Genomic DNA, 26,180 nt, shown 5'->3' on the forward strand with positions numbered 1-26,180 from the left:
TTATTATTATGTTTAATTGTTTCTAACACAATATAGCAGCGACTATATCAATGATACGTAAATTATGACCAACGAGCCGCGGTAATTATCTGGGTAGTATCATCAGTAAGTATAGAATATAAATAATCTGTACTATTCATTAGGTATATTTTCTTACAATTTTAGCATTAACCCAAACATAACTATAGAGAACTAATATATATATATATATATATATATATATATATATATATATATATATATATATATATATATATATATATATATATATATATTTAGAATTGTATAAATTATCAAAATATAAATGTGTAATTATGATTTAAAAATTACCGTTAGCACAAATAACACCCGCCTTCTCCCCGGAGGCACAGTTATGTTTACCCCAGCCAGAATGAGAACATTCGTCTAAGGTCGACACATATGCCGGACAGGAGACTTCGTCGAGTAGATACTCGTTATTAAACTTGCTCGATGTAAATTTATTTTCACTCACCTCTTTGGCACCAGATCTGTCAAAGTTAAAATTATATTCTTATTAAATGTATTTCTAGATACAGGACTGATTTATATTAGGCGTAAAAAAAGAAACAAACTTATTATGTAAGGGACCCATTATGATTTTTTTTACGAAATAAGATCATCTAGATTTGAATGCTCCCCATCAAGTTTTGCACAGCGTTATTCTTCGATATGAGTTTTAGAAATTCATCTTCCTGGCCTCTACAAAGTGTTACTAAAAAGTTAAAAACTTTAAGTATTGCTGAAAAAAAAATATTAAGGCCAATTTAAATTATAATATATATATATATATATATATATATATATATATATATATATATATATATATATATATATATATATATATATATATATATATATATATATATATAAATTTAAAAAAATATTTCTCCAGCAGGCCATACTCTAATTTTTTGTAACTTTAAAAAAAATATTTCACTACTATTATATACATATATATATATATAATAGTAGTGAAACATTTTTTTAAAGTTACAAACAAAAAAGTTCACTTAAAATATTTAATTCAGCACGTGGTAGTGATTTAAACGCATAGCTCTAATTTGTATTTATAACATGTGAACAAATTGGGTTAAAAATGCAATTAACAACTATTTTGTCAGACTTTAGTCGAATTGTCTGGTAATTTACATGCTGGTAGAAGTTATGGAGTCAATATTTATACTTGAACGTAGCGGCATAATAACATGTTTTTGAACATTTTAAGTTTTTATGCGCTGTTACAAATAAAGTTGCTACGATTTTTTAGCGACTCCCGAAAGGAAAAAGACTCTATTAGTTTTGTATGGCCTGTCTGTCCGTCTGTCCGTCCGTCCCGTTTAGATCTCAGAAACTAGAAGAGAAAATGAAAATCGGGCATCATGATCATTCGGATAATTCAAAATTCTGATGCAACTGCTACTTTTTTCTCCGTAAGTAAACTATCTAATTTTTTAAATTATATATGCAAGTTAATTTTAAAAAAAAATATACCACTTTTCAATGAAACACTCAGGGGAGGTAGCTTTTTTTTAAAGTCATGGACTTCTCCATTAATAACTCAAGCTTTATTCATAGATTAGCGCATTGATACAAAACAAATTGCATCTAAGGTAAGAATGGTAAAAGTGTCAATGGAAGATTATAAAATATATTTTCCATTTATTAACTAACTCATTTAATACAATACTGATTCAAAAGTTGTTTTTTTTTTCTTTTTTTTTTAATTGATACAAACTTCGTTTGAGTGATAAGCTTTTTTACATACCAAACTACTTTTATAGCGCGCAGTTTTGACATATTATCAGTAAAGGGGCCAACACTTGTCAGTCTCAATAAGGCTAAATAGAGCCCAGATCTAGATGTTTTAAAATATATATAGGCCTATATATAATTTGAAAAAAAAATTTTCTCCAGGCAGCTTAAAGGTGCAGATTTATTTATTTTGTAAACAATAGTATCACTTTAAGAAATGAATCGGATACGAACTGAATAGAACACAATTTCCCGGTAAAAACATACTATTTATAATCATAGCATTGGCCTAGGTCTAGTAAAGATTAAACGAGTTCTACTCTAGATATAGTAGAATCTATATTAAGATTCTAAAATTAGTTCTAGATCGAGATCTAGAATTAGATCTACATAGATCTAGTTCTAGACATATACTTAGACCTTGAATCTAGATTTAGAACTAGAACTAGGTCTAGATCTAAGCCCAAGACTGTTTTATTGATCCTAATGGAAATTTGTTGTGATTACAAGGACTCTTTCTCATATAAAGACAACACAACAGAAACGTACACATAAATACAACATAGAAAGTTCTACGACTACACACAGGCATCTTGGTCCTGATCATGTTTCCTGATCAACGAGTGGCGTTGATATAGTCTGACCGAGTGTGGTACGAAATAGTTTTTGTATCGCTCTGTTCTTCTTTTGATTGACAGTAGTCGCTCACTTCGCGACGATCTGACATAGTTCTGATGGAGTGGGTGGCCGTTGTCTTCTAAGATTTTTTCGATTTTCCTTAGACACTTTTGTTTAAAAAGTTCCTTTAAATGTGGTAATATTGTGAGTGTAATTTTGATGACCTTTTTATGATGGTTTCTTGGCCGCGCAACAGGTTAGATGAAGCGTTGCCTTGCCAACAAGTTATTCCGTATGTTAGCAGAATTTGTATAGTCGCGCCGTAATAGTATTTAGGAACTTCTTATTTGGTTTAAAGATATTGAGTTTGTATAGAAACAAAAGTCGCTGGGCTGTTTTCTTTGTCAGAGTTCCAAGATGGTATTCCCATGAGAGATTGTTATTAAGATAACGCCGAGATATTTATATGCCCTCACTTGTTTTATAGATGCAGTGTTTATTTGCAGTTTATGTATCTAGCTAGATCTATGTCTAGTTTGTACGACAAATGACTATCGAGATATTAATTTTTATTTGCAAGGGGAAAGTCTTGTTAAGTCATTTGTACACAACTGTAGCTTAAAGTAGGTGTTTTTTTTCGTATTGCCAATTTATCTAATTTTGTAAGAAGAATAAATCTTTTTTAGTTTCTCTTTATTACATGTAACATGTTATTAATTTTGAATGTATGGATAAGGTTAAAAACTATTATTTAAAAAAATGAAAGTGTAAGCTAAATGAATAAATGGAGATGCTGTGGCTGAGAGGTAAAGCACTTAGAACCGAAAGTCCTGTGTTTGAATCCTAATGAAGACTTTTGGAGGACAACTTCGGGTGCCGATTTTGAGTCTTTGTAACCTAGTTTTGTATTCACGTTGTGTTTAATTTTTGTAATTTTATAGTGGTGATCTGATATTCTTATCAATATTCAAAATTTATTTCTTTTAATATATTCACTCGTGGCAAACGATAATTTATTATCTACAGAAACATTGGATGAAACTGAATCACAGTCCAACTATGATCAATCAATATCCCCGATAAAAAGAAATAATGTCACAATCCAAAATTTACATATCCCGATTCACTAACACAATAGAAAACAATCCTCAGTCAAGACATCCAAAAATCATAACTTAAATTTCTTAACACATTTACACACTAATTAAGGTCATTAACGCCCAACAGCATAAACAAAAAATCACCCTACTTAGCACGTAAAAAAAATGATTAGTCAGGAAGGAACAGGGTTACAACACTGCCTCCTACCTATTTCTGTTGGTCCCAAACAGACTCTGGTCTCCTCGCAATACCGGTGCAACCGATTCAGCTGCACAACCTCTTCCTGGAACACCAAGTCAGTCTGGCCGAGCCCATTTTCACTGTGTGGCATGACTTCCCTAAACTCCAGCAAACATTTGCAGAACCTCAACACGCTCTTCCTCCGACAGATCCTCACCCTCATCTCTAAGTATCCGATCAACTCGAGAATCACATGACGAGGCAATAAACACAGAGACCACAACATCACACGATGCTACAGGTTCCATTGGACAACAAGTGGCGCTAACATTCTCATTCTGATGGTTGTAAGCTTGAGTGTTTAACTTCATAACCCGACCAACTACCCTTCGGTCGTTTCTAATAACAACCAGTATTCTCCCCACAGGCAGTCTACTCTGAGCTTTCTTTGACTGCTCTATAAGGCTTGCGATGGACACAGGATCATTACCGTCTATTGTGTCACATATAATGGCTTCAGACTGTGCGGGTATGCGAATACCTTTCGTTATCAAGACCCTCTTTATCTGTTCTTCTTCCATGTCGTTCCCCAGCAACGGAATTTCAAGATTTTCATATTGCACCTTGCCACCCCCAATGTTCAAGGAGAGTAAAAAAAAACTGTATGAAGTCTAGTCCCAGAATACAATCATCCATGATATTGGCGACGAGGAATTCGTGACTAAAAGGTTGATTTGATATCACAATGTTTACAGTGATCTTGACCTAAAACTGGCAAAAGTTGTCCACTAGTTGTTTTTATAGTTAGCCACTTACTTCTGAATTACGTTAGTCTCAATAAGACTAGGATGAATTATCGATCTCGATGCGCCAGCATCCAATAGCAATCTGAAAAAACGAACTCCTATTTTCCCTTGTACTCTCAGACTTCTTTTTTTCCTAGTACGCCACTGGGATGATAAACCTAGGGTTTTCTAAGAATCTCGCTGCCTGTCTCCACCCAACTAGACCGGCAGAACTTAGTTTTCCTGGTTTTGAGATTGGATGATGGCATCTTGTCTACCCAGTCCATCTCTCTCTCTTGGTCGGCCTGCATACCCTGGAGTACAATTTCTCTGAATGTGGCCAGGAACATTGCAATTCCAACAGTGTCCAACCTGTCTATTTGGTCTAAGCATTTGCTGAGACCGTTGGTCATCTATAGTTTCCACTACTTTTCTAATAATGAATTTGTGAGGTCAACCTCATCAGAATGAAGCCCTAGACTGAAATGGGCTATTTTTATGTCTTAGCTGCCTCAAACGATAAGGCGTATATCAAAGCATCGCTTGCCTCTCTTTTTCCACTTAATCTGATAGCCTTCTTCAATTCGTGGTCACGAGCACCATCAATAAACCCGTCTGTTATGTGAAAGTCTAAAATCTCCTGGGTCAAGGTCGGATAAGACAGGCGTGCCAGTCGTTCGATATCTGTCACCAATTCCTGTAGTGTCTCTCCTGATTTTTGCTGCCGAGTGTTCAATTGCACTCTATAAACCTCATTCATGTGTTCGTCCTCCAAATAGCAATTTTATTGTTCTATAAATGGTCTCGTAATCTTGCTGGTCGTTAACTATCTGTAGCCATTCAAAGGCTTTTCCACGTAACGATAACATCAATACAGTTGCTTTTTCCTCGTTCAGTTCAGTTGTTCACTTTAGAAGCCGCCTCAAATTGTCTTTTATAGACTGTCTACGAGACTGCACCATCAAAAATAGGTGGCTTGACTTTTCAAATTGCTTTGCTTGATCCTGAGATTGTTTTCATGCGTGGAACCTTGCCCAGCTCGAACTTGACTGCCTGGACCTCATTGTTAAGGGCGTTAATCTTTTGCTCCATCTCTACTGTAAGCTGTGACTTTACAGCGGCGATTTCTTCCCTTGACTTACTTTTGAATTCCTCCAGATCTGTTTTCAAACCAGTCGCCATTGCTCGCATTGACTCTATAAGTTTTTGTTTTATTTCACTTAATATTCTTCCGAGATCAGCCATTATTTCAAACTCGTAAGTGTCCGGGTCAATCCCGTCTTTACCCGTCTCTCAGAAGGCAAACAAGGGCCTTTTTGTTTCCGGACGCTACGATGTCCCGCTTTCTTAACTCATGACAGATTTCGTCAATATGAAGGTTATAAAGGCGTTTAGAAGTATACATGTTATAAGTAAAGTAGGCGATATCCCACTTTTGACACCAATTGTTAAGACCTGGGATGGAACTAAAGAAAATAACTTACCGAATCTCAGAACGCTGGTATCTCTCTGATTGTAGAAGCACAATCCAACTATGATCAATCAATATCCCCGATAAAAAGAAATAATGTCCCAATCTCCAAATCAATTATAATATCCCGATTCACTAACACAATAGAAAACAATCCTCAATCCTCAGTCAAAAATCGTAACAAATTTTTTTTAAACACATTTACACAATAGTTAAGGTCATTTGCGCCCAACAGCATAAACAAAAATCACATTACTTTGCTCATGGAAAAAAAAAGTTAGTCAATGAGAAACAGGGTTACAACAATAGTAAACAACACGGGAGGCTCTTTAGTAAGGTAGATATTTATTAACCATATTTATACAAATTTATGCAAACGGTTTTAGATTTTTTGTCAAAATGTTGTATTTTACATTTGTATTGCTCAGGTATATACGTTTTGTCATTTAAAATTCTACATTTACAGAAAAAATGTTTACCTTATTTTTTAAAAAGAAAAAAATCAAATTAGTATGCATATAAGTTGGATAGAATTTAAAACAACAATTACTACATTATTTTTCAAATCATCGCGTTAATAGCGTGAACATTCCACACATACGAAACACTGAATTAAAGGATTATTTCTTTTACGGACATGTTATTTTTTTTTAAGCATTTAAATAAGAGATTGACCCTTTTACTAAACAGTTAGATCTATTAAATGTTCATTATAAGACATTAGTTACGCAAGGTTCAAATCGAACTACAATTCACTTTCATCTATCATTTGGCCTGACCGCTGGGGCACCACTAAAGATCTGTCAACCCTCTTTCTCCATTTTTCTTTGTCATTTGTCTTTGATATAATTTTATTGTGATGTTAGTTCGGAAAATAAGGAAATCTGCCTTTTTATCTGTCTGGGTAGATTACTTCGCGGCCGATTTTGAGTTTGTGTTTCCACCCAAACTGTCTTTGTAACATTGTTACTTATTAAGAAGGATTTAAACTTTGTAAAAAGAATTAGATTGAACCGTAGGACTTCTTATATAATATAGAAGTCACTTTAAAAAAAGAAGATGATTACGTCCTACGTGTCATGCATCTAGTCAAGCTTGTTAACAAATGACTTAAATTCTGCCAAGTAACTTTGGTTTTTTTTGCTAGCTTAAGCAACCCATTTCTTGCTCTAATGGCAAAAAGGAAGAAGGAGCATTTGTAAAAATTCGTCCTAGCATATGGAACAAGAAATGTTCCTTTATCTCTGTGACTTAAATTCTACCAAGTAACAGTTTTTTTAGGCTGCATTAAGCAACCCATTCCTTGCTCTAATAGCACTAGGGAAGAAGGCGCATTTGTACAAATTCGTCCTAACATATGGAACGAGAAAGATGCCTTTATCTCTGTGTATTTCTGAGTATTTTATTACAGTTGGATAGATTATCTAGGTCTAAATCAAAGACACCCTACTAAAAATTTTATCGAAAAATTGTAGTTTTTTTTGGTTAGTGAATCCATCTTTATAACTGAAATAATTTTTAGTTTTAAAAAACTTTTTTTTTTGTTTAGAATTAGATTTAGTTAATTTTACAAAATTTAGTTTGTTTCCCATTATTATCTACAGCTCAACTTTTCTCAGAGTAAGAATTATACAGGTAAAAAGGTTAAAAAAAATATGTTCAAATGACTAATAGTAAACTTTTTTTCCCTATACAAGATATGATTAATATTTTTTCTTGGTGTCTAAAAAGCACTAATCTTTCTTTAAAAAAAAAAAAAAAAAAAAATATATATAAAACATATAAGTATCATTCTTTCTTCAAGGCAAAAATACAATACACATATTTAGACATCTTTATTTTCAACTTTTTAAAATGAAATAACTTTGTGTAAGATACATCTTTCTTATTATTTAAGGAGAAAGATTTAAAGTTAAAAGAACTAAATCGAACCGTAGATAGATTATCTAGATCTAAATGATAGACAATCTCTAGAAAAGTAATGAAAATTTGTCAATTTGTTTTTTTTTTTAGTTTAGGTTAACTATCTTTTAAAATTAGTAAAATTTATTTGGTTTAACTACTTTAATTTTTTTTTTAATTTAGTTAATTTCCATCACTATCTAGAACGAAACGTTTCTTCAAGTAAAAAGAATTCAGGTAAAAAAAGGTTTAAAAAAAGGGGTTAAAATGGCTGAAAGTAAACTTTCTTTTCAATCAGATATAAATAATGTTTTTTCCTGGTGTCTAGAAAACATAATTAATCCTAGTAAAAAAATAGAAATATGCAAGTCAAATTAATTCTAAAAAAAGAAGAAGGTGACACTAGTCTATATACTATGCCGAGGACTTTCGAGATAAACATATTGCACGTACGCCTGTAAAGGGAATGATATTCTTCGGTAAGACATTTTGTCAGATATAACAATATATTACATCCTGGAGAAATTAGATCCATTCTGGTATATGTAAGTGGAAAAGAAACGCATTGACTGGGTTATTTTTGTAAAGAAGCATTTAAAAGAGGTATACATTCTAAAATGTCCTATATCATAGATACAAATATTTTCGTGCTCATTTTTGTGACATTGATAACAATGTGTTTTTTTTTTTGGTCGTTTTATAAAAAGTTTTACTTACATAGCATCCATAATTTAAAAACAAATGAAAGGTATAATAAAAAAAAAGGTTTAATTTTAAAACATTTGCGACTATTGCTCAGTGACCAAGTCTACTAGACTTAATATAATATTCCTTTGATAAGCTTTTAGATGTACAATTGAAAGGCTCAAAATAATTATAACATTATGCTAAGAAAAATTAAAGATTATAATCTAGAGATTTTTTAGTCTGGGGAGCGAAATAGTAACATTTTTTTTTACCATCGATATACATTAACTGTCATATTTCTAAAGCAGTTTAAGTTGAACATGCCCACTTAGGATTTGCTCATTCCGTATGTGCGACTTGTAAAGAGAAAATAAATTGTAAAAGTGTAATAAACATTCAATGTGTTGCAGCACGCTGCGTCTTGTACTCAGGCGAGCCAAGTGTTAGGACCTAAACTATTGTGTCTCTGTGTTCATAAGCCAGAGTCGACTATAGTTAGTGACATTAGAACAAAAATATTACCTTTGATAACCCAACATGTGACAGACCACTTCGGCGTTAATTTGGGACCATCCATCATCGCAGACATATCCCCATTTGTTGTTATGAAACACTTCTACTGTTCCCTCAAATCTGTTTTTTCCGTCTCCTAGTCGTAATTGTAGGTTAGATGTGGCTGTGAATTGAGATTTTCATATATAGTAGGTAACTTTAGCACTAAATAATTTGATTATAGTTTCTTTTACATTGTTTATTTATACAAATTAGCCTCCAATATAATCTTATTTCACCATAGACCAGTGGTATTTAACCTTTTTCGGCTTACCGCCCCCTTTTCGTATTTTTTCTAAAAAAAAAAAAGCCAGCTCCCCCCTCTAAGAAAAAACACTTATAAAGAAGTGTGGAAAAGCAAATTTTAATCAAATATCATCTATTTGATATTTTGTTTTGCTGTCAATAACACTTATCCCGTATGAGAGACGACCGCATGCCAAAGGCAATCCTCTTTGTCGAGCTTAGAGGACGAAGTTACAAAGGTGTCCATCGTAAGCGCTATAAAGATCCATTCAGCTTCCATTTTGCCCTCACTGGCATAGAGGAGAGTACCTGGCAGCAGATGGCCTCTGAGGCCGATGATGCCAGTGTTCTTTTTGAGACATGTATTCATATTCTGTATTATTCTGTACAGTGTTACACGCTGAGCTGCTGGCGTGATTAGTAATATACTCTGGAGAGTTTAACGTATAGCATATATGTTTGTCTCGTGTCAAGAGTACTCCAGGAAGCACGGACCCAGCATTCCACGACATTCGCATTCTTCAACATTACACCATTTAACCTTTTTTATAATTACTTCAGGAAAAAAATTCAGATTATTTACAGACGATTGCATAATATATAGAACAATAAAAACAACACGACACATACATTTTACAAAAAGAATTAGATGAATTACAGAAATGGGAATCAAATTGGAGCATGTTTTTCCACCAAGAAAAATGTCAGTTGTTAAGAGTAACTAAAAAACTAAAACAAATTAAATCCACTTATCCAATTCATGGTAAACCAGTAACACAGACTAAAAACGTAAACTACCTAGGTGTTATAATAAATGAAAAAATGTCATGGAATCCACATATTGATAAAACTATAAAAAAAAAATCAAACAAAGCATTAGGGTTTATTAAAAGAAATTTATATAAATAAAAAAAGAAAAAAAAACTGAAATTTTATTTAACCTTGGTTAGGCAAGTAATAAAAAATGCATCCTCTGTTTGGGAACCCTCAATTCAAGAAAACATTAAGAAACTGGAACAGACACAAAATAGAGCAGAGAGATTCATAATAAAAAAAAACCTCAAATTTGAATAGAGTAACACCTTTAGTAAAATCACTAAATTTAGAAAGCATTTAGGATAGAAGACTTAAAAGTAAAGTAGCAATTATACATAAAACATTGTACCATAATCTTCAAACACAAATACAAAATTTAATAAAAATACTCAGAAAGACACAAAGATAAAGGCACATTCCTCGTTCCATATGCTAGGACAAATTGGTACAAAAGCTCTTTCTTCCCTAGCGCAGTTAGAGTATGGAATGGGTTGCATGAGCTAGCCAGGAAAACCAGTGACTGTTAATATGCATGACTTAATGCATGACGAGTAGGACGTAATCATCTTCCTTTTTTAAAGTTAACGTCGGTATCATATAATATATATATATATATATATATATATATATATATATATATATATATATATATATATATATATATATATATTATAAAGTAGAATGTGAGGGGTATGTATGTATGTATGTATGTATGTATGTATGTATGTTACTTATAGACATGAAAACCGCTTGACCAATCTTGATAAAACTAGGCAGGAATGTTCCTTGGGTACCAACTTAGACCTTAGTGAATGTATTGTAGCCCTAAAACAAATGTAAGACCCTCAAAAAAAAATAAAGTTGTCCGACTCTATTACAGCTATAGTATTTTATGGATCTAGGCCATGTCTACAATGTTGACATGAGAAAAGATAGAAAGGATTTAGACCTAGATCTAATTTTAAGAAATACACTTTGCGCAGATAGTTTTTTACTTTGACACATGAAAAGACAAAAGAAGATCCATTGATTTCATTATATAATAAAATTAACCTTCAATTTTGTGTTTCAAAAGCATTTTTTACATTAATTAGTTCCTTATATCTGTGATTACAGATTTCCTGACGAACATTCTTTCATTAGACAATTCAGTAATGAATCGCGTACTAAATATTAATTCGTTTAATTGTTTACTTTATAATCCCATCCCTAGATCTAAAACTCTAATTCAACACTAAGATGATAAAACTTCTCTTCGCACAGATAGTTTTATACTTTAACACATAAACATATTAATTAAAGTCCATTCATTTCATATTTTGATCAAATAAACATTCAAATTTGGTTTTCTAAAGCTACATTCGCTTACGAAAGCTGCGAAGCCGAGTTAAAGGCCTAGATCTATATTCATTCATGAATCGCGTACTAAAAATTATTTCGTTTTATTGTTACTTTATAATCCCATCCCTAGATCTAAAACTCTAATTCAACACTAAGATGATAAAACTTCTCTTCGCACAGATAGTCTTATACTTTAACACATAAACATATTAATTAAAGTCCATTCATTTCATATTTTGATCAAATAAACATTCAAATTTGGTTTTCTAAAGCTACATTCGTTTACGAAAGCTGCGAAGCCGAGTTGAGATAGGCCTAGATCTATATTCATTCATGAATCGCGTACTAAAAATTATTTCGTTTAATTGTTCACTTTATAATCCCATTTATTTAACAAAGCTATCGCTCTTTTCGTTTTTAATAGATAAGAATGTATCGACTTCGGGTAAACCATTTTCGCAAAACTAATTTTATTTTCGTAGCGAAAGAGAAATAACGTGAAAGGATCATTAGCTACGTTTAACATACATCTAAATCCAATCCACTAGATTATTCAAAAGCAAATGTTTTAATTTAAAAAAAAATGGATTTAAGCCTATTAGGCTATTTTTACATTGACACATTCGCTTTACTTATTACATTATTATTTCGTTTAATTGTTTACAAAACACTCTCAGTGACTATATCGAAAGTAATGCGCAAATAAAGACCCGCGGGTCGCGGGTAACATATGTCTAGTATATATATATATATATATATATATATATATAAATATTGTACTAACTTAAGTGAGGCAACTCAACGAGGTACATATTTGTTTATTTACACGACATCACAAGTACATAAAACATCATCTTTCTTAGGCACAGTCTTTTCACTTCGGCTCTCAACTTGGGCGGAAATCGTTCTCCTCTTTTCCAAATGTTGACATCCTTTACAGTCTAGTTTATCACAGTGTGTAGCTTAGATGGCGGTGCGCATGGCAGAGTTATAACAATATATATATATATATATATATATATATATATATATATATATATATATATATATATATATATATATCATGGGCGTAGCCAGGGGGTGTTGGGGTTCAACACCCCCCCCCCCATGAAATAAAATCCCCCCGCAAGGGAGGGATCGAAATTTAGTGACTGATGTATGCTTTGATTCTGTTTATTTTAGGTTAAATTTTAATACTAAACCATCACTTGTCACATCGCAGCCAAGGGGGTTTAGAGTTTAAAACCCCCAACCAAGGGGTTTTGCAGTCAAATCCACCTATTCTATAAAACAAAAAAAAAAGAATGCAAACAACAATCCTCAGATTCCAAGAGCATAGCTAAGGAAGTTTTTGATTTTAAAACCCCTCCAAAATTTACGATAAAACTCCTCTTCAATATGAGGCTATCCAAACATCAGTCACCAGTGCTTAAACCCCCTCCCCCTCTCCAAGGGTTTGAAGCTAAAAAAAATACCTCTTCCATATAGATTCAAAGCAAATTACACACTCAAAATGCTATGATCATTACCAAAAGATGTTTTGAATTTTAACTCCCCTTCAGCGATATATATATATATAATCAATTTTATTAAATTATCAAATTGTGCATTTGTATTTATGATTTAAAAAAATACCTGCAGTACAAATAACACCCGCCTTCTCCGTGGGGCCACAGTCATGTTGACCCCAATTAGAATGGGAACAATCGTCTAAGGTCAACACACTTGTCGGACAGGAGACATCGTCGAGTAGGTAGCCGTAAACATGGTCCGATTGATATCCATTATCCGTCACCGCTCTAGCGCCAGATCTGTCAAAGTTAAAATTATATTGTAATTATTTCTTGGTTGTGTAATTCTAGATCAAAGACCTCCAATTATTTGTTCTGGCCCTATAAAAAAAACATTACCTTGTAATGAAAGGGGGGACGCATTATGCTTCTTTTACGAAATAAGGTCATTCATACTTGAATGTTTCGCTTCGAGGTTTGCAAAGCGTTATCCTTTGCTTGAGTTTTAGAAATTCCCCTTCCTGACCCCTACTGTTAGTGTATATAGACCATATATATATATATATATATATACATGGACTGCCAACTTTGCGCAATAAGCCTTTATTTTTTTCATTTAAATAAGTCCCGTTCACCGAGGCGTCCTTGGTTGCATGTAAAAGTGACTTCCGGTAGAATTTGTTTTTGCTATATAAAGAAACCATTCCCGAAGTTTTATATCATCACTTTTACAGGGAATCATGAATGAAAACTTCATTGTCATAGAAGATGTTACAGAGGTGAATGTGCACAAATCAATGTGTGACTTTTATAACTGTAAAGCTTTATAACGTTTTTTTAGCCAATATAGACAAATATGTATAGTCCGTGAATATTCTTGTTTACGACATTAAAAGTTGTCTGCATTGAAAAAAAAAAATCTTGTTCACGATAAGACCGGCCATTGGGTGGCCGCCCACCGCGTATTGGCCCGTTTGAAGGTAAATAATACCTCTTTAATATTAAAAACAAAGCAAATTGACCACTAAAAATTCGATGAGTGTAGTCAAAAGGGTTTTGAGTTTAAACTCCCTTTAGTAAAGTTAAAAGCTAAAAAGTATATTACGCTCTCAAAATGCTATGAGAGTTGCCAAAAAGGGTTTTGAGTTTAAACCCCCTTTCAACAGGGTTTCATGCTAAAAAAATACCTCTTTAATATAAAAAAGCAAATTACTAAAATTTTTTGAGCGTAGCCAAGCCAATTGGGGGCTTTGAGTTTAAACCCCTCTCCTACATATGGCTTTTCTTAAAAGTTTAAATCCCCTCCAGATGGTTTTTGAGTTTAAAATCCCACTACAGAGAGTTTTGAGAGGGGAAAACCTCTATCTTCAATATTATTGAATAGCAAACTACAGTTACCAAATTCTAAGACCGTAGCTAAATGGGGTTTTGAATTAAGAAAAAAACAACTCCAGAGATTTGTTAGTTTAAAATCCACAACAGATGATTTTGACGATAAGACTTCCCCTTTCAATATAAAATCTAAAGTGAACTGAAATCACCTAATTCCAAGAGCGTATTCAAGAGAGGCTACATATTTTTACCAGTGGCGGGGCTCAATTAATAAAGTGCATTGAATAGTCATCTACCGAACTTGAAAAACACTAAATGTGGCTCAACAAATATGGCTACGACAGATTTTAGGAGTCAGTTATAGAGATCGGGACTAAATCAAGGAAATCCTATGGCGAATTGGGAGTCGACACCTTAGTAAGGTTGTGACAGAGCGTCGCATGAGATTTGCGGGACATGTTTTCCGACAAAATGAATTACTCATACTAAGGGTTGTGATGGCATTCTAGTACAAATTGGCGCCAGTAAGGAAGTAAGAATGCATTTTAGTTTTTTGAAATAAAACTTTTTAATAGCAGGCAAATTTACTGTAGATACCTCAGAATATTCATTTTTTTGGCTTTCAATACCAGAAATAGTGATTGGCGGCGGGGCTTCGCACCGCGCTTTCCCATACCCCATTGCTGGCAATGGCAGGGAGTCTACAATTTTTCCGCTAACTCCAGGAAGAAACATTCTACGGCATAATAAACGTCTTCCGAACGAATGAATAGTCAGAATGTAAAAAAGATCATGTAAACACACCCAAACTTACTTTTTTTTTCGAAGGGGGGGGGGGGAGAAAAAATCCCCCCAAACCCCCCCCCCCCAGAAAAAAAATCCTGGCTACGCCCATGGTTTAAACACAATATTTCCTAAAGAGATTTTTTTAAAATTATAGAAATAACGTAAAAAAAATTTCAGACTTTGTAATTTTAAGAATCATCAAATCAAGGACAACGTAATATTCATGAATATCTAGCTATCAAGCACGGTACTGGTAGGTATTATGAAGCACGTTCTCCTTCCACTCAGATGTTCACAGGCACTAGGCAAATTCTAGTACTGTTGGTGGAGTAGTAACATTATACATTAAGTTCATAACAAGTCATTGACTCAATCTTAGTTTCATATATATAGTACCAAGCTACCATATGGTTAAGTTCTTTACTGGTAAAATCAATTCTGAAAACATCTATCAAAAAAGTTCTTTAAAAAGTATATTAACAATATAGTAAAGTATATTTGAAGTTTTAAATAAAAAATGCTATGGAAATTTATTATAATACAAAATAGATGCAAACAAATATTACAAAAAAGGATTAGTATAATAATAACAAAATCTTTGACATTGTATTCAGTAATATTATGAAAATTTTATGATTAATTAAATACACTTGAAAGAGATGAAAACTAACTTTACAATAACTATTGGAAATTTTCTGCACAAGCATAATAAAAATAATAAAAGCTAATAAAAAAGTCATTGAATATTGTATTGAGTGTTTGAAAAAAAATGCTGAAAACCATAGTAACTATGCTTTACTGCACACATTAAAATATGAACTTATGTTTGCAAATTTGTAAGAAGAATTCGAACACTGCATTTATTCTTATTTATTCTTTTTGCTCTTGCAGCTTTTTAAATGGTCAAGGCATTCTGAACTAGTCAGAATTGTGCTTTCTTGGCAACATTTTTCTTAAAAAAAGGTATTAAAAATTATTCTAAAAATTAAAAAAAAAGGCTCAGCGAAAGATTTTAAAATTTAAATCACTAGAAATGGTTGGACATTAGTGGGTTTTTCAAACCACTGATTGAGATTTTTTTTCTTATAAGCTCTTCAGTCATGCATTAATTTGACTAAAATTAAAGTATAAATTTTAAACTGCCATTCGTACTGGAATATTCATAGGAAGAAATTCTGGCATAAGAAGTGACTTTTGTGTCATTAATTCTATTTATAAGAAAGAATCATTTCTTCTTGAAATAAACATCTGCTGGGAAAAAAAAGATCATTATTGTTATTTTAAAAATTTCTAGTGACTAGTTCAAAGAATTATGTAAATACTTTATTTAAGCATTTTCTTAACTCATTTAACATCCGTTTCTATCAAGATAAATGATTAATCTGTACTTCTAATTGATCATTTATTCACTATATATTTAGTTCTTACACAAGAAAGTATCATTCATTGGCCTTCTTTAGTCGTAGAACGACTACGGTTCATCTCAGAGTACACTTCCTCATGTAGCTGTGAAGGCCACTTTGGAGAGACACTCCCGTCCACAAATAGCTCAGATTAAGGTGGCTTTTGCATCGGTGGTAGAGGAGCTGGCCATTTTTTAGGATTGTACGTCTTTCTTCCAGTCTCTCTCCATCTGGTGCGGTCTAGAGCTATGTCTTCTTAATTGTCAGTATTTTAGCTCACTGTTTTGAGGTTCCGTTTTATTACATCTATGTAACGGAGGTGGTGGTGACCAGTTTTTCTTGTGCCATTCGCGAGTTGTCCATAGATGATGACTTTCGATATGCGCTTGTCCTCCATCAGGCGAACATGTCCAAGCCAGCGCAAACGGCGTTGTCTGAGGGCTGTAAAGATGCTGGGAATACCTGATCGCGAAAGGATCTCAGTATTGCACTATCTTTCTTTCTATGTGACTTCCAATATCCTACGGAGACATCTCAAATGGAATGAGTTCAGTTTTCTCTTGTTTTGCATTGGTGGTCCATGATTCACTGCCATACATCAGTGTACTCATAACGCATGCCTTGTAGATTTCCATTTTGGTCACCGTAGTTAGCTTCTGGATTTCCCAAAGTCTTGGTATGAGTCTAGCGAAAGTCGAGGCAGCCTTCCCTATGCGTTTTTTTATCTCCTCTTCTAGAGACAGGTCATCTTTAATTGGGTGGTTCTGATTTTAAATTTGGCCCTCAGTCGGGCAATATTTAAGAGTTTGCCATCAAATCTGGAATGGAGATAGATGCCTTCTGTGGATTCGTCAAAAGCGTTGTTGATTAGCAGTACAAATAGTATTCCAAAGAGAGTTGGGGCCAGGGCACATCCTTGTTTAACTTCGCTGTTCATACTGAAACTTTCGAAGCTGGCACCGTTGAATTGCGCTGCACCCATCATATTTTGGTGGAAAGATACGATTACATTTAGTAGCTTGGATGGACAGCCCATTATGTGTAAAATGTAAAGATGCCATCTCTGCTAACTAGATCGAAAGAATTTTTCAGGTCTATGAACGCAATATGCAAAGGCATCCTTTGTTCTCTGCACTTTTCCTGGAGTCGGCGGATAGAGAAAATCATGCCAATCGTGGATCTCCCTGAGCAAAAGCCGCATTGTGATTCTGGATAGACCCGATCAAAGAGTTTTTGTAGCCTTCGAGGAATCACTTGAGTAAAGACTTTGCCTACAATACTAGTATGGAGATTCCTCTGTAATTGTTGCAGTCACTTCTGTCACCTTTGTTCTTATACAGTGTAATTATTTTAGCATCCCGCAGGTCTTGTGCGCAGCCCCGTCTTGCCAACATTTGCAAAGCAGTTTGTGTATAGGTTGGATTAGAGTAGTTTTGCATTGTTTTAGAAGATCTGGGGGGATACCATCGCGTCCTATTGTTTAGCGGGCAGCAATGTTGTGTATGGCTTTGTTGATCTCTGAAAGGGTGGGGGATTCGTCTAGCTCGTTTATTGTGGTAATAGCCTTAAGAGAGTCAGAGACTGAGCTTGTTGTGCATAGAGCTCAGAGTAATGTTCATTTGTTGGCATTTGTCTGTGATAATTTCCCCTAGTGGTTGATTGAAGAGGTGATGTCTTGTTTTGGGAGGATCCGAGATCCTTTTTGATTTTTTCCTACATCCCTCTTATGTTGGCATTGGCTGCAAGCTGGCTGGATATTTTCACTGAGCTCTACCCAGTATTCATTGGCACAGATCCTTGCTGTCCTCTGCTCTAGCTTCTTTCAGATTTAACAGGTTGCGTTGAGTAGGTTTTGCCTTGTATGTAGCGAGTATATCTCTCTTTGCTCTGTTGACATGTGCTAAAATAGCTGATTTAGAGTCAAACCAATTATTTTGTTTGGTAATATATTTCCAATGATTTCCAGGGAAATCTTTTGTGTGGTTGACTTTTTCACAAGTCAAACGTTTGCTGAGTCACTCAATTTTATCCCAGCATTTATTATTATTAATTATTTATTTTATTTTAAATAATTCTTATTTTTAACCCCAATTTCATCACCAACCCCACCTTTTCTTCTTCTTGCTAGACTGAGTCCACCACTTTGGCGACAATAAGATCACGACTTTTAACCTATCTCCCCTTGACCGGGGAATAGACAAACAAGCCGTCAATTACAATGATCCTAGGCGCCGGATGTCCGACGTATACGGCCGACACACCTGGGCTGGAAATATACTTCATTCTTTCTTCCACCCCTACCCACATCTCTCTTTGAATAAGGAGATTACTCGTGTCAATACGATTCATGACATTCCATAGTGCGACTTCCGTCTTGAGTCAGGTTAACCCTCGCGAGAGATAGTCCTTAGTGTATCGCCTTTCCTGTTTCCGCCCATCTCCTCCGACCTTTATAAGCTAGACTTAGTCGAAATAGATACACTTTGTCATTACTCCTTCTCGCTGACAGTCGAGTCTGGACTAATAATGTATTCTCACTTCTAGAGGAATACCTGGTGATACGCCTAACTTAATCACAGTTCCATCTTAATTAGTGTATATTTCTTTCTGGATATTACAATGTGTATGTTACTTATTTCCTTTATGTTTTATGTTTGCATTGTGTATTTCTCACTGTCGTAAGTGGGAAACCTAACCATTGCATATGTACATATTTATATATCGCATTAGCCTATGTCCACAATATCATTGCTACGTTGCTCAATTGATCGTTCACGCAACCTTGTATATATTTGTACATCTTTTTTTTTTCCATTTCTCTCGGCTGACCGCCTTGATAATCTTGTTAACCATTAACACTGCGCTTAGAAAAGATATATGAATTATCTCCCCTTTCCCCATTTAAATTTAACAAGAGTTGCGCCCCTTGAACGGACGCTTTCTCCATTTTAAATTTGCATCTTTCTATATTGTTTGTCTCGTTGCGTGCCTTCTCCCGATTTATCTCTAAAGGACCAGTGTGTGGCACCTTAAAAATAATCATCCCCAAGACACCCAACGAGCCACTCATACACGTCATACACGAGGTCCGTCACAGACATAACTGGTTAATCGTACTTTTAATTGAGAATTTGTTTCACTATATTACACAATTCTTACACAAGAAAGTATAACTTAAAGGAAAACACATTAGATAACAAAAGAGTTATATTTGCATGCATGAGCCAATTATCATTTTAAAAATACCCTGCACATGCTGGAGGCAATATGGTATGTTTTATTTACAACATAACAACAATATTGTGTAAATATTTACACACAGAAAAGTAGCTTTAAAAAAATAGCTAATGGATTCTTACAGTTAAAATAGACTTATAATAACGTTTAAAAATAAATTAATAATTTAATAAAAAAAACTTACTGTTAAATGTATTTTTATAGTTTCTGGCACTGGGTGCAAACTTTTAAAAACGATACAAATATATTGTGAAAAAATCTGGGTAAATACTTGAATTCACACATTGAATTGTAGCAATTAGTGTGCCATTAAATATCCTTTGTGTACTTCTTCGGTACTTAATAGAAAAGTTAAAATTTAGATCAACAGTTAATAATAGCACAATTTGGTACGTACTGGATTGTGTGAGAATATCGGAAACAAGAAAATAGATCCAACTATAATGTCTAGCAACTGTTTCTATCTAGGCAAGATATGAGTAGTGATCAAAGAGCTAGATATAGATACGTTTAGTAAATGAGTAAGCGAAAGAGAAATGCTCATCAGAAACAGTAAATCTCGATAGTAATAGATCTAAATACAGATTCTAGATTGAGGCTTAAGCTAGATCATACATATAAAGAGTCTAGGTCTATTACTATTATATAAAATCTAGAATATACACTAGTCTAGAACTATTTAGATTAGATTCTTTAGTAAAGTAGATCTTTAAAGAATGATCTGTGAGCCAAGTGAAGAAGTTAAGACGACGTTCACAAATCAGATTATAAAATACTCTGAAGTACAAAAAGATAAAGGCACATTCCTCGTCCCATATGCTAGGACAAATTTGTACAAATACTCCTTCTTCCCTAGTGCTATTAGAGCATGGAATGGGTTGCCTGAGCTAGCCAGGAAAACCAGTGACTTGGCAGAATTTAAGTCATTGGTTAATATGCATGACTAAATGCATGACGCGTCGGACGCAATCATCTTCTTTTTTGAAGTAACGTCTGTATTATATAAGGTAAGATAAGATAAGATTAGTCATCATGTCATGACCAAGCTCAGATGAAGCTGATCATAATCAAGATAGTTCTAGACTTCAGATCTATCGAAGGAATATTAGTCTAGACCTTAATCTAGATCAGTAGACTTGATATTAGGCTCTAGATCTAAATCTTGATTCTATGGGTAAAGACGATGATGTATCTAACAAGATCTAGATCTATATATAGATAGCAACAGGACTCGAGCAACAAAATGTACATTTCAAGAGTTTAACAACTATGATCTAGATCTAGATCAGATTTAGACTCTTCGGGATGAACGCGACGTTCAAAATATTTTCTTAGTCATAAATGTGTTAAAAGTTCTATAGGCACAGCCAGATTTTTATAACAACAAATTCTGATTATACCAAATAAAAATGGGGCATTTACAAAAAATATAGTTCTAAGTAGTTTATTAATAAATAAAAAAAAAAGTAGTGCGTACAGTCGTATTTGTAGATAAAGTTTATAGCCATAGGTCACTACGTTTGTGTGACAGTCAACATGTTTATGTGTAAAATACTTTCTATTAAAGTAGGACCTAATGATTCTAGAATTTTATTGAGCAAAGACATAAGTGGAACAATATCAGATCTTTTTATGACTTTTAGAAGAATTGAATGTTATTTGGACTTCTATTTAGTTAGAAAAAAATTAATAATATACAGAGCCGAAATTTTTATGCATATTTTTCAGTTAGTGATAAATACATATTTTTTTTATCGTTGATTTTCCACAACTATAGATAAAAATGCACATTATGTTGATTAAAAACTCTAAATCAATAAAAAAAAATTGGTATAGATATAAACAAAAGTTGGTAAAGATGTAAGAGTTAAGGCTTAGTAACTCACTATTGTTATTTTATTTAGACTGACTTACTCGCAGACTTAACTTATATCACCCATATATACAAAGTTAATTAATGACAATCTCGAAAAGTATTGACTCTTTCAGTAAATCGCTTATTTAATTCAAATTTAGAATATACACTGTAAAAAAACACACACACACACACACACACAAAACAAACAACTAATTGTCAAATGTAATGAAAAAAAGAAAAACAATAATCCAAACTGGCAGCACCATATAGAATAATGCAATCAACATGAATGTCGCAAAAGAAAATTCTATACCGGAAGTACTGCGTTCTTAAGTTTTTGATGAACGACACTTATGTTTAGTTGGCAGTCTATGTATACATATATTTATATTTTATGATTTAGAAAAAGTTATTTAAATTTTTTTTTCAAATTTTATTATGAAATAATTCATGTAAGTAACATAGTTAATATTACTTATGTTAAAACCAGTAGATCGAATCGTAGGTCTGCAATCTACTTTATCCTCGTCTAAATCACCTCCCCCCCCCTTGTTCCTAAAGTAAAGTAATTAATAGTGGTCAAAATATTTTTTTTTTAAAGTTAGTTTCACAATCTTTTAAAATTGGTAATACATTTTTAGTTTAACTACTTAACTTTTGTTGGGAATTAGTGGGCATTTTTTTATAGTTTAGATTAGTTACCATCACTGTCTACAATTAAAACTATTCTCAGGTAAAAAAAAAAAGGTTATATATAAATCCAGGTTTTTTTTATCAGGCCAGCCAGATATTAGGACAAAAACTTCTATGTCTCTTTGTCCATCAGCCAGAGTATTTAGTAACGTTAGAACAATTATTTTACCTTTGATAACCCAACATGTGACAGACCACTTCGGCAGCTCTTTGGGACCATCCATCATCGCAAACATATCCCCATGTGTTGTTATAAAACACTTCCACTGTCCCCTCAAACCTGTTTTGTCCATCTCTTAGTCGTATTTGTAGGTCAGTAATGGCTGTGAATGTTCAATTTCAAATTCTAATATTAGAGATTATTATCTATAAATGGTAGGTACAAATAAAGACTTTTGGTATATCTGGTGTAAAGACTACATTAAGTGAGGATCATATAAATTTATGCATTTTAAAGGTTAAACGATAGTTGTCTGCCTGCCTCTGTCGGTGAAATGCTTGTATCCCGAGCTCCTGTTCGAAGCATTCATGTGTGTCTATTTATAAGGACGAGAGGGGAATTCTATTTTTAATAATTGAAAGCTAAAATTAAAATTGCAATACTGTTTTCGCAATGTAGCAAAATTGTTGTGAATGTTGTTTTTTGTAAATTTTATATATATAAATACATATACCTTAAAATTGTAAAGAAAACTGTTAGATAAAATGTATGTGTATTTATGTATATATATATATATATACATATATATATATATATATATATATATATATCATGGGCGTAACCAGGGGAGGGAGGTTTGGTTCAAACCCCGACCCCCCCCCCCGAAATAAAATCCCCCCCCCCCCGCAGGAGTGACTGATCTTTTGCTTTAATTATGTTTATTTTAGGTGAAATTTTAATACTAAACCATCACTTGCCCTACAACAGGCAATGCGTTTTGAGTTTAAATCCCCCTACCAGGGGGTTTTGAGTTGGAAATACCCTACCAGAGGGTTTTAAGGGGTTTTGAGGTTGAAACCCCCTACCAGGGGTTTTGAGGGGTTTTGAGTTTAAAACCCCCTACCACGTGTTTTAAGTTTAAACCCCCATACAAGGGGTTTTGAGTTTAAAACCCCCTACCGAAAGGTTTTGAGTTTGAAAACCCTACTAGCCCTGCCAGGGGTTTTGAGTTTGAAACCCCCTACCAGAAAGTTTTGAGAGGTTTTGAGTTGGAAACCCCCTACATGGGGTTTTGAGTTTAAAACCCCCAAACTGGGGTTTTAAGTTTGAAACCCCCTACCAGGGGGTTTTGAGTTTGAAACCCACTACTAGTCTTTTTTTCATTTAAATCCCCCTCTACTATAAAAAATGCAAACGACAATCCCAAAATTCTAAGAGCACATCTAAGGAAGATTTTGATTTTAAACCCCTCTCCAAAATTTACAATAAAACCCTCTTCAATATAATAAAGCAAATTACACACTCAAAATTGTATGAGCGTAGCTAAAGGGGTTTTGAATTTAAACCCCTCTTCTGCTGAGTTTGAAGCTAAAAATACCTCTTCAATATAAAAAAAGCAAATTACGCACTCAAAATGTTATGATAATAGCCAAAGGTTGTTTTTTTTTGTATAAACCCCGGCAGCGGGGTTTGAAGCTAAAAATTAAATCTTCAAAATAAAAAAAAAACAAATTTCGCAATCAAAATGCTATGAGCGTAGCCAAGCCTATTGGGTATTTTGAGTTTAATTTTTTCTTTCAGAGAGGTTCGATGCTAAAAATACCTCTGCAATATAAAAAAAAAAGAAAATTACACACTAAAATTCTTAGCCAAGCCAATGAGGGTTTTAAGTTTCAACCTCTCTCCTCAAGATGGCTTTTTTAAAAGTTTAAAACCCCTCAAGATAGTTTTGAATTTAAAATCCCCCTACAGACTGTTTTAAGGTTGAAAGCCTCTCTCTTCAATATTATTTCTAAAGCAAACCATAGTCACCAAATTCTATGACCGTAGCTAAATGTGGTTTTGAATTTAAAAGAAAAAACAACTCCAGATATATTTTAGTTTAAAAACTCTAACAGATGATTTTGACCATAAAACTTCCCTTTTCGATATAAAATCTAAAGCAAAATAGTCACCTAATTCCAAAATTTAGTCAAGAGAAGTTACACTGGCTGAAGGTCATAGAATTCGGTGATGAAATTGAAAAGCACTAAATGTGGCTCTACAAAGATGGCTAAGACACTCGTAAGACAATCCGCCAGACATAACACTGTTCAATCAGGCCGGTGAGAGGGAGCTCTTGTTCGCTTTTTACTGGCCTAGAGTTTCAGGAGACTATGACTCAACTCTATTTGGCAATTTCAAATTGGTGGACCCTTAATGATTTGGGGCTCGGATTCATTGAACCCCTTCGCGACATGTATGCTACGACACTGAAGTGTGGTCCCTATAAACATATCTTATATACATAATATATCATTTCAAGAGAAGCCGGTAACCATTTTGTTTAGGCAATTAGCTCTTTTATACGCCTTAAAAGAAGAGTATGGCGGATAAATTGCTTAAGCTGCCAATGAAAATCAGTTATCCCAAGTACGGCTCTAAAGCAGGCGTTTAATCCTCTCCAAACGCTTCAATCAAAGTTGCCTCCAATCCAAAAGGGCGTATAGTTGTCGCGGACCACATCATTGTAGCCCAGAGGAAAGCCCTTGGCAAACAAAGGATTTTACTGCATTAGATCTTGAGACATATGGAGATCGCCAATGGGTTAAGGTATCACTTTTTAAACTTCTGAATCGAATACATATGCATTATCATTATATAAAAAGGTGCCGGTACATATTTATATCATATATATGATGTCTGATGTAAATATACAGTTTGTATTTTGATAGTTATAATGTTTTGTTTGGTGTAATGCACAAATTGTAAGACAAATTTCCTTACGGACCATAAAGGTTATATATATATATATATATATATATATATATAACTCATATAAAAATATGTATAAAATTATAGACAGTTGAATCTTAAAATGTATATTTTTTACCTTGGCATTGCATTAAATTGAAAGTCATCAAAAGTATCCACAAAATCATTTTCATCTAACCAAATAATGCTAAATGGTAAAATGACTTTTTAAAGCTGATTGACATGTATATCTGTCTGGACACATATGTCACAAAGTACTTGAGATATATCTACAGTTTTTATTTCCGGCTTTTGAGCATTTTGAAAACAAAAAGTAATATACATCCATGTGTGCTTCTGAAAATATTTCTGCTTAATATTTTCAAATAATTTCTTTGAGACAGCAGCTCCTCAACATTTATCCAGATTTTTATTAGTAACTTAATTTAAAAAAAAACCAGCCTATATTAAACGTAGCTGTATAATATATTTTGAATCATGTAATTACATTTCTAAAAGAACCATAAATGTATGCCATTACATATATTTAACCAATAGTTTAAGTTTAGCACAATTCCATGTTTTTTTAGCGTTGTCAAAACGCTATTATCCTATCAGATGTCTGGACATGTTTTAAAATTGTGAGGGGTAGAAAAAAAGAAGGGGTTTTAGGGAGATCGCTTTTTAAATGCATTTATAAAAAAAAAAGGTGAACGATCTGAACTCAAAATCTACGCCAAAAGCATCTTTAGCTTCCTCAAGTAGATAAAGACTATGTCAGAGAAGCGCTTATAAAGATACATATAGTTATTTTATAGTTATTTATTGTTATTTTCTTTTTTCTCTACATGGTATAAGGAGTACTAGTTAGACGTATGCTCTCCTAATCAGTCAGGTACAATTTCTCTTATTCGAGATTCCAAACAAAATAATTAATTAACACTAGTAAATTTACTCATTTATTTTTTTTTAATTCTTGTTTTCTCAGGTAAAAA

At 33.4% G+C, this 26,180-nt stretch overlaps 1 protein-coding gene across 4 annotated transcripts in view; it reads right to left on the reverse strand.

The window, feature by feature from the left end:
* Window positions 1-25,542, reverse strand: part of LOC106079432 (deleted in malignant brain tumors 1 protein-like) — a 53,054-nt gene extending 27,512 nt beyond the window's left edge. For 2 of the 4 annotated variants that reach the window (XR_008777890.1, XM_056029053.1), the window contains exons 1-5: window positions 25,325-25,535; window positions 22,462-22,615; window positions 13,108-13,283; window positions 9,040-9,193; window positions 331-509 (exon numbers count right to left, since the gene is read on the reverse strand). Coding sequence is in view for 1 of the 4 variants with exons in the window: in XM_056029053.1 (XP_055885028.1) it covers window positions 331-509; window positions 9,040-9,193; window positions 13,108-13,283; window positions 22,462-22,615; window positions 25,325-25,379 (718 nt within the window). In the remaining 3 variants the exon portion in view is untranslated. Of the gene's footprint in view, window positions 1-330; window positions 510-9,039; window positions 9,194-13,107; window positions 13,284-22,461; window positions 22,616-25,324 lie in introns of all 4 variants that reach the window. The other 2 variants (XR_008777891.1, XR_008777892.1) reach the window with 2 other exon arrangements.
* Window positions 25,543-26,180: the final 638 nt, after the last annotated feature.

This window comes from Biomphalaria glabrata, chromosome 5 (genome assembly GCF_947242115.1).
Source record: "Biomphalaria glabrata chromosome 5, xgBioGlab47.1, whole genome shotgun sequence".
Classification (NCBI taxonomy): Eukaryota; Metazoa; Mollusca; class Gastropoda; family Planorbidae; genus Biomphalaria; species Biomphalaria glabrata.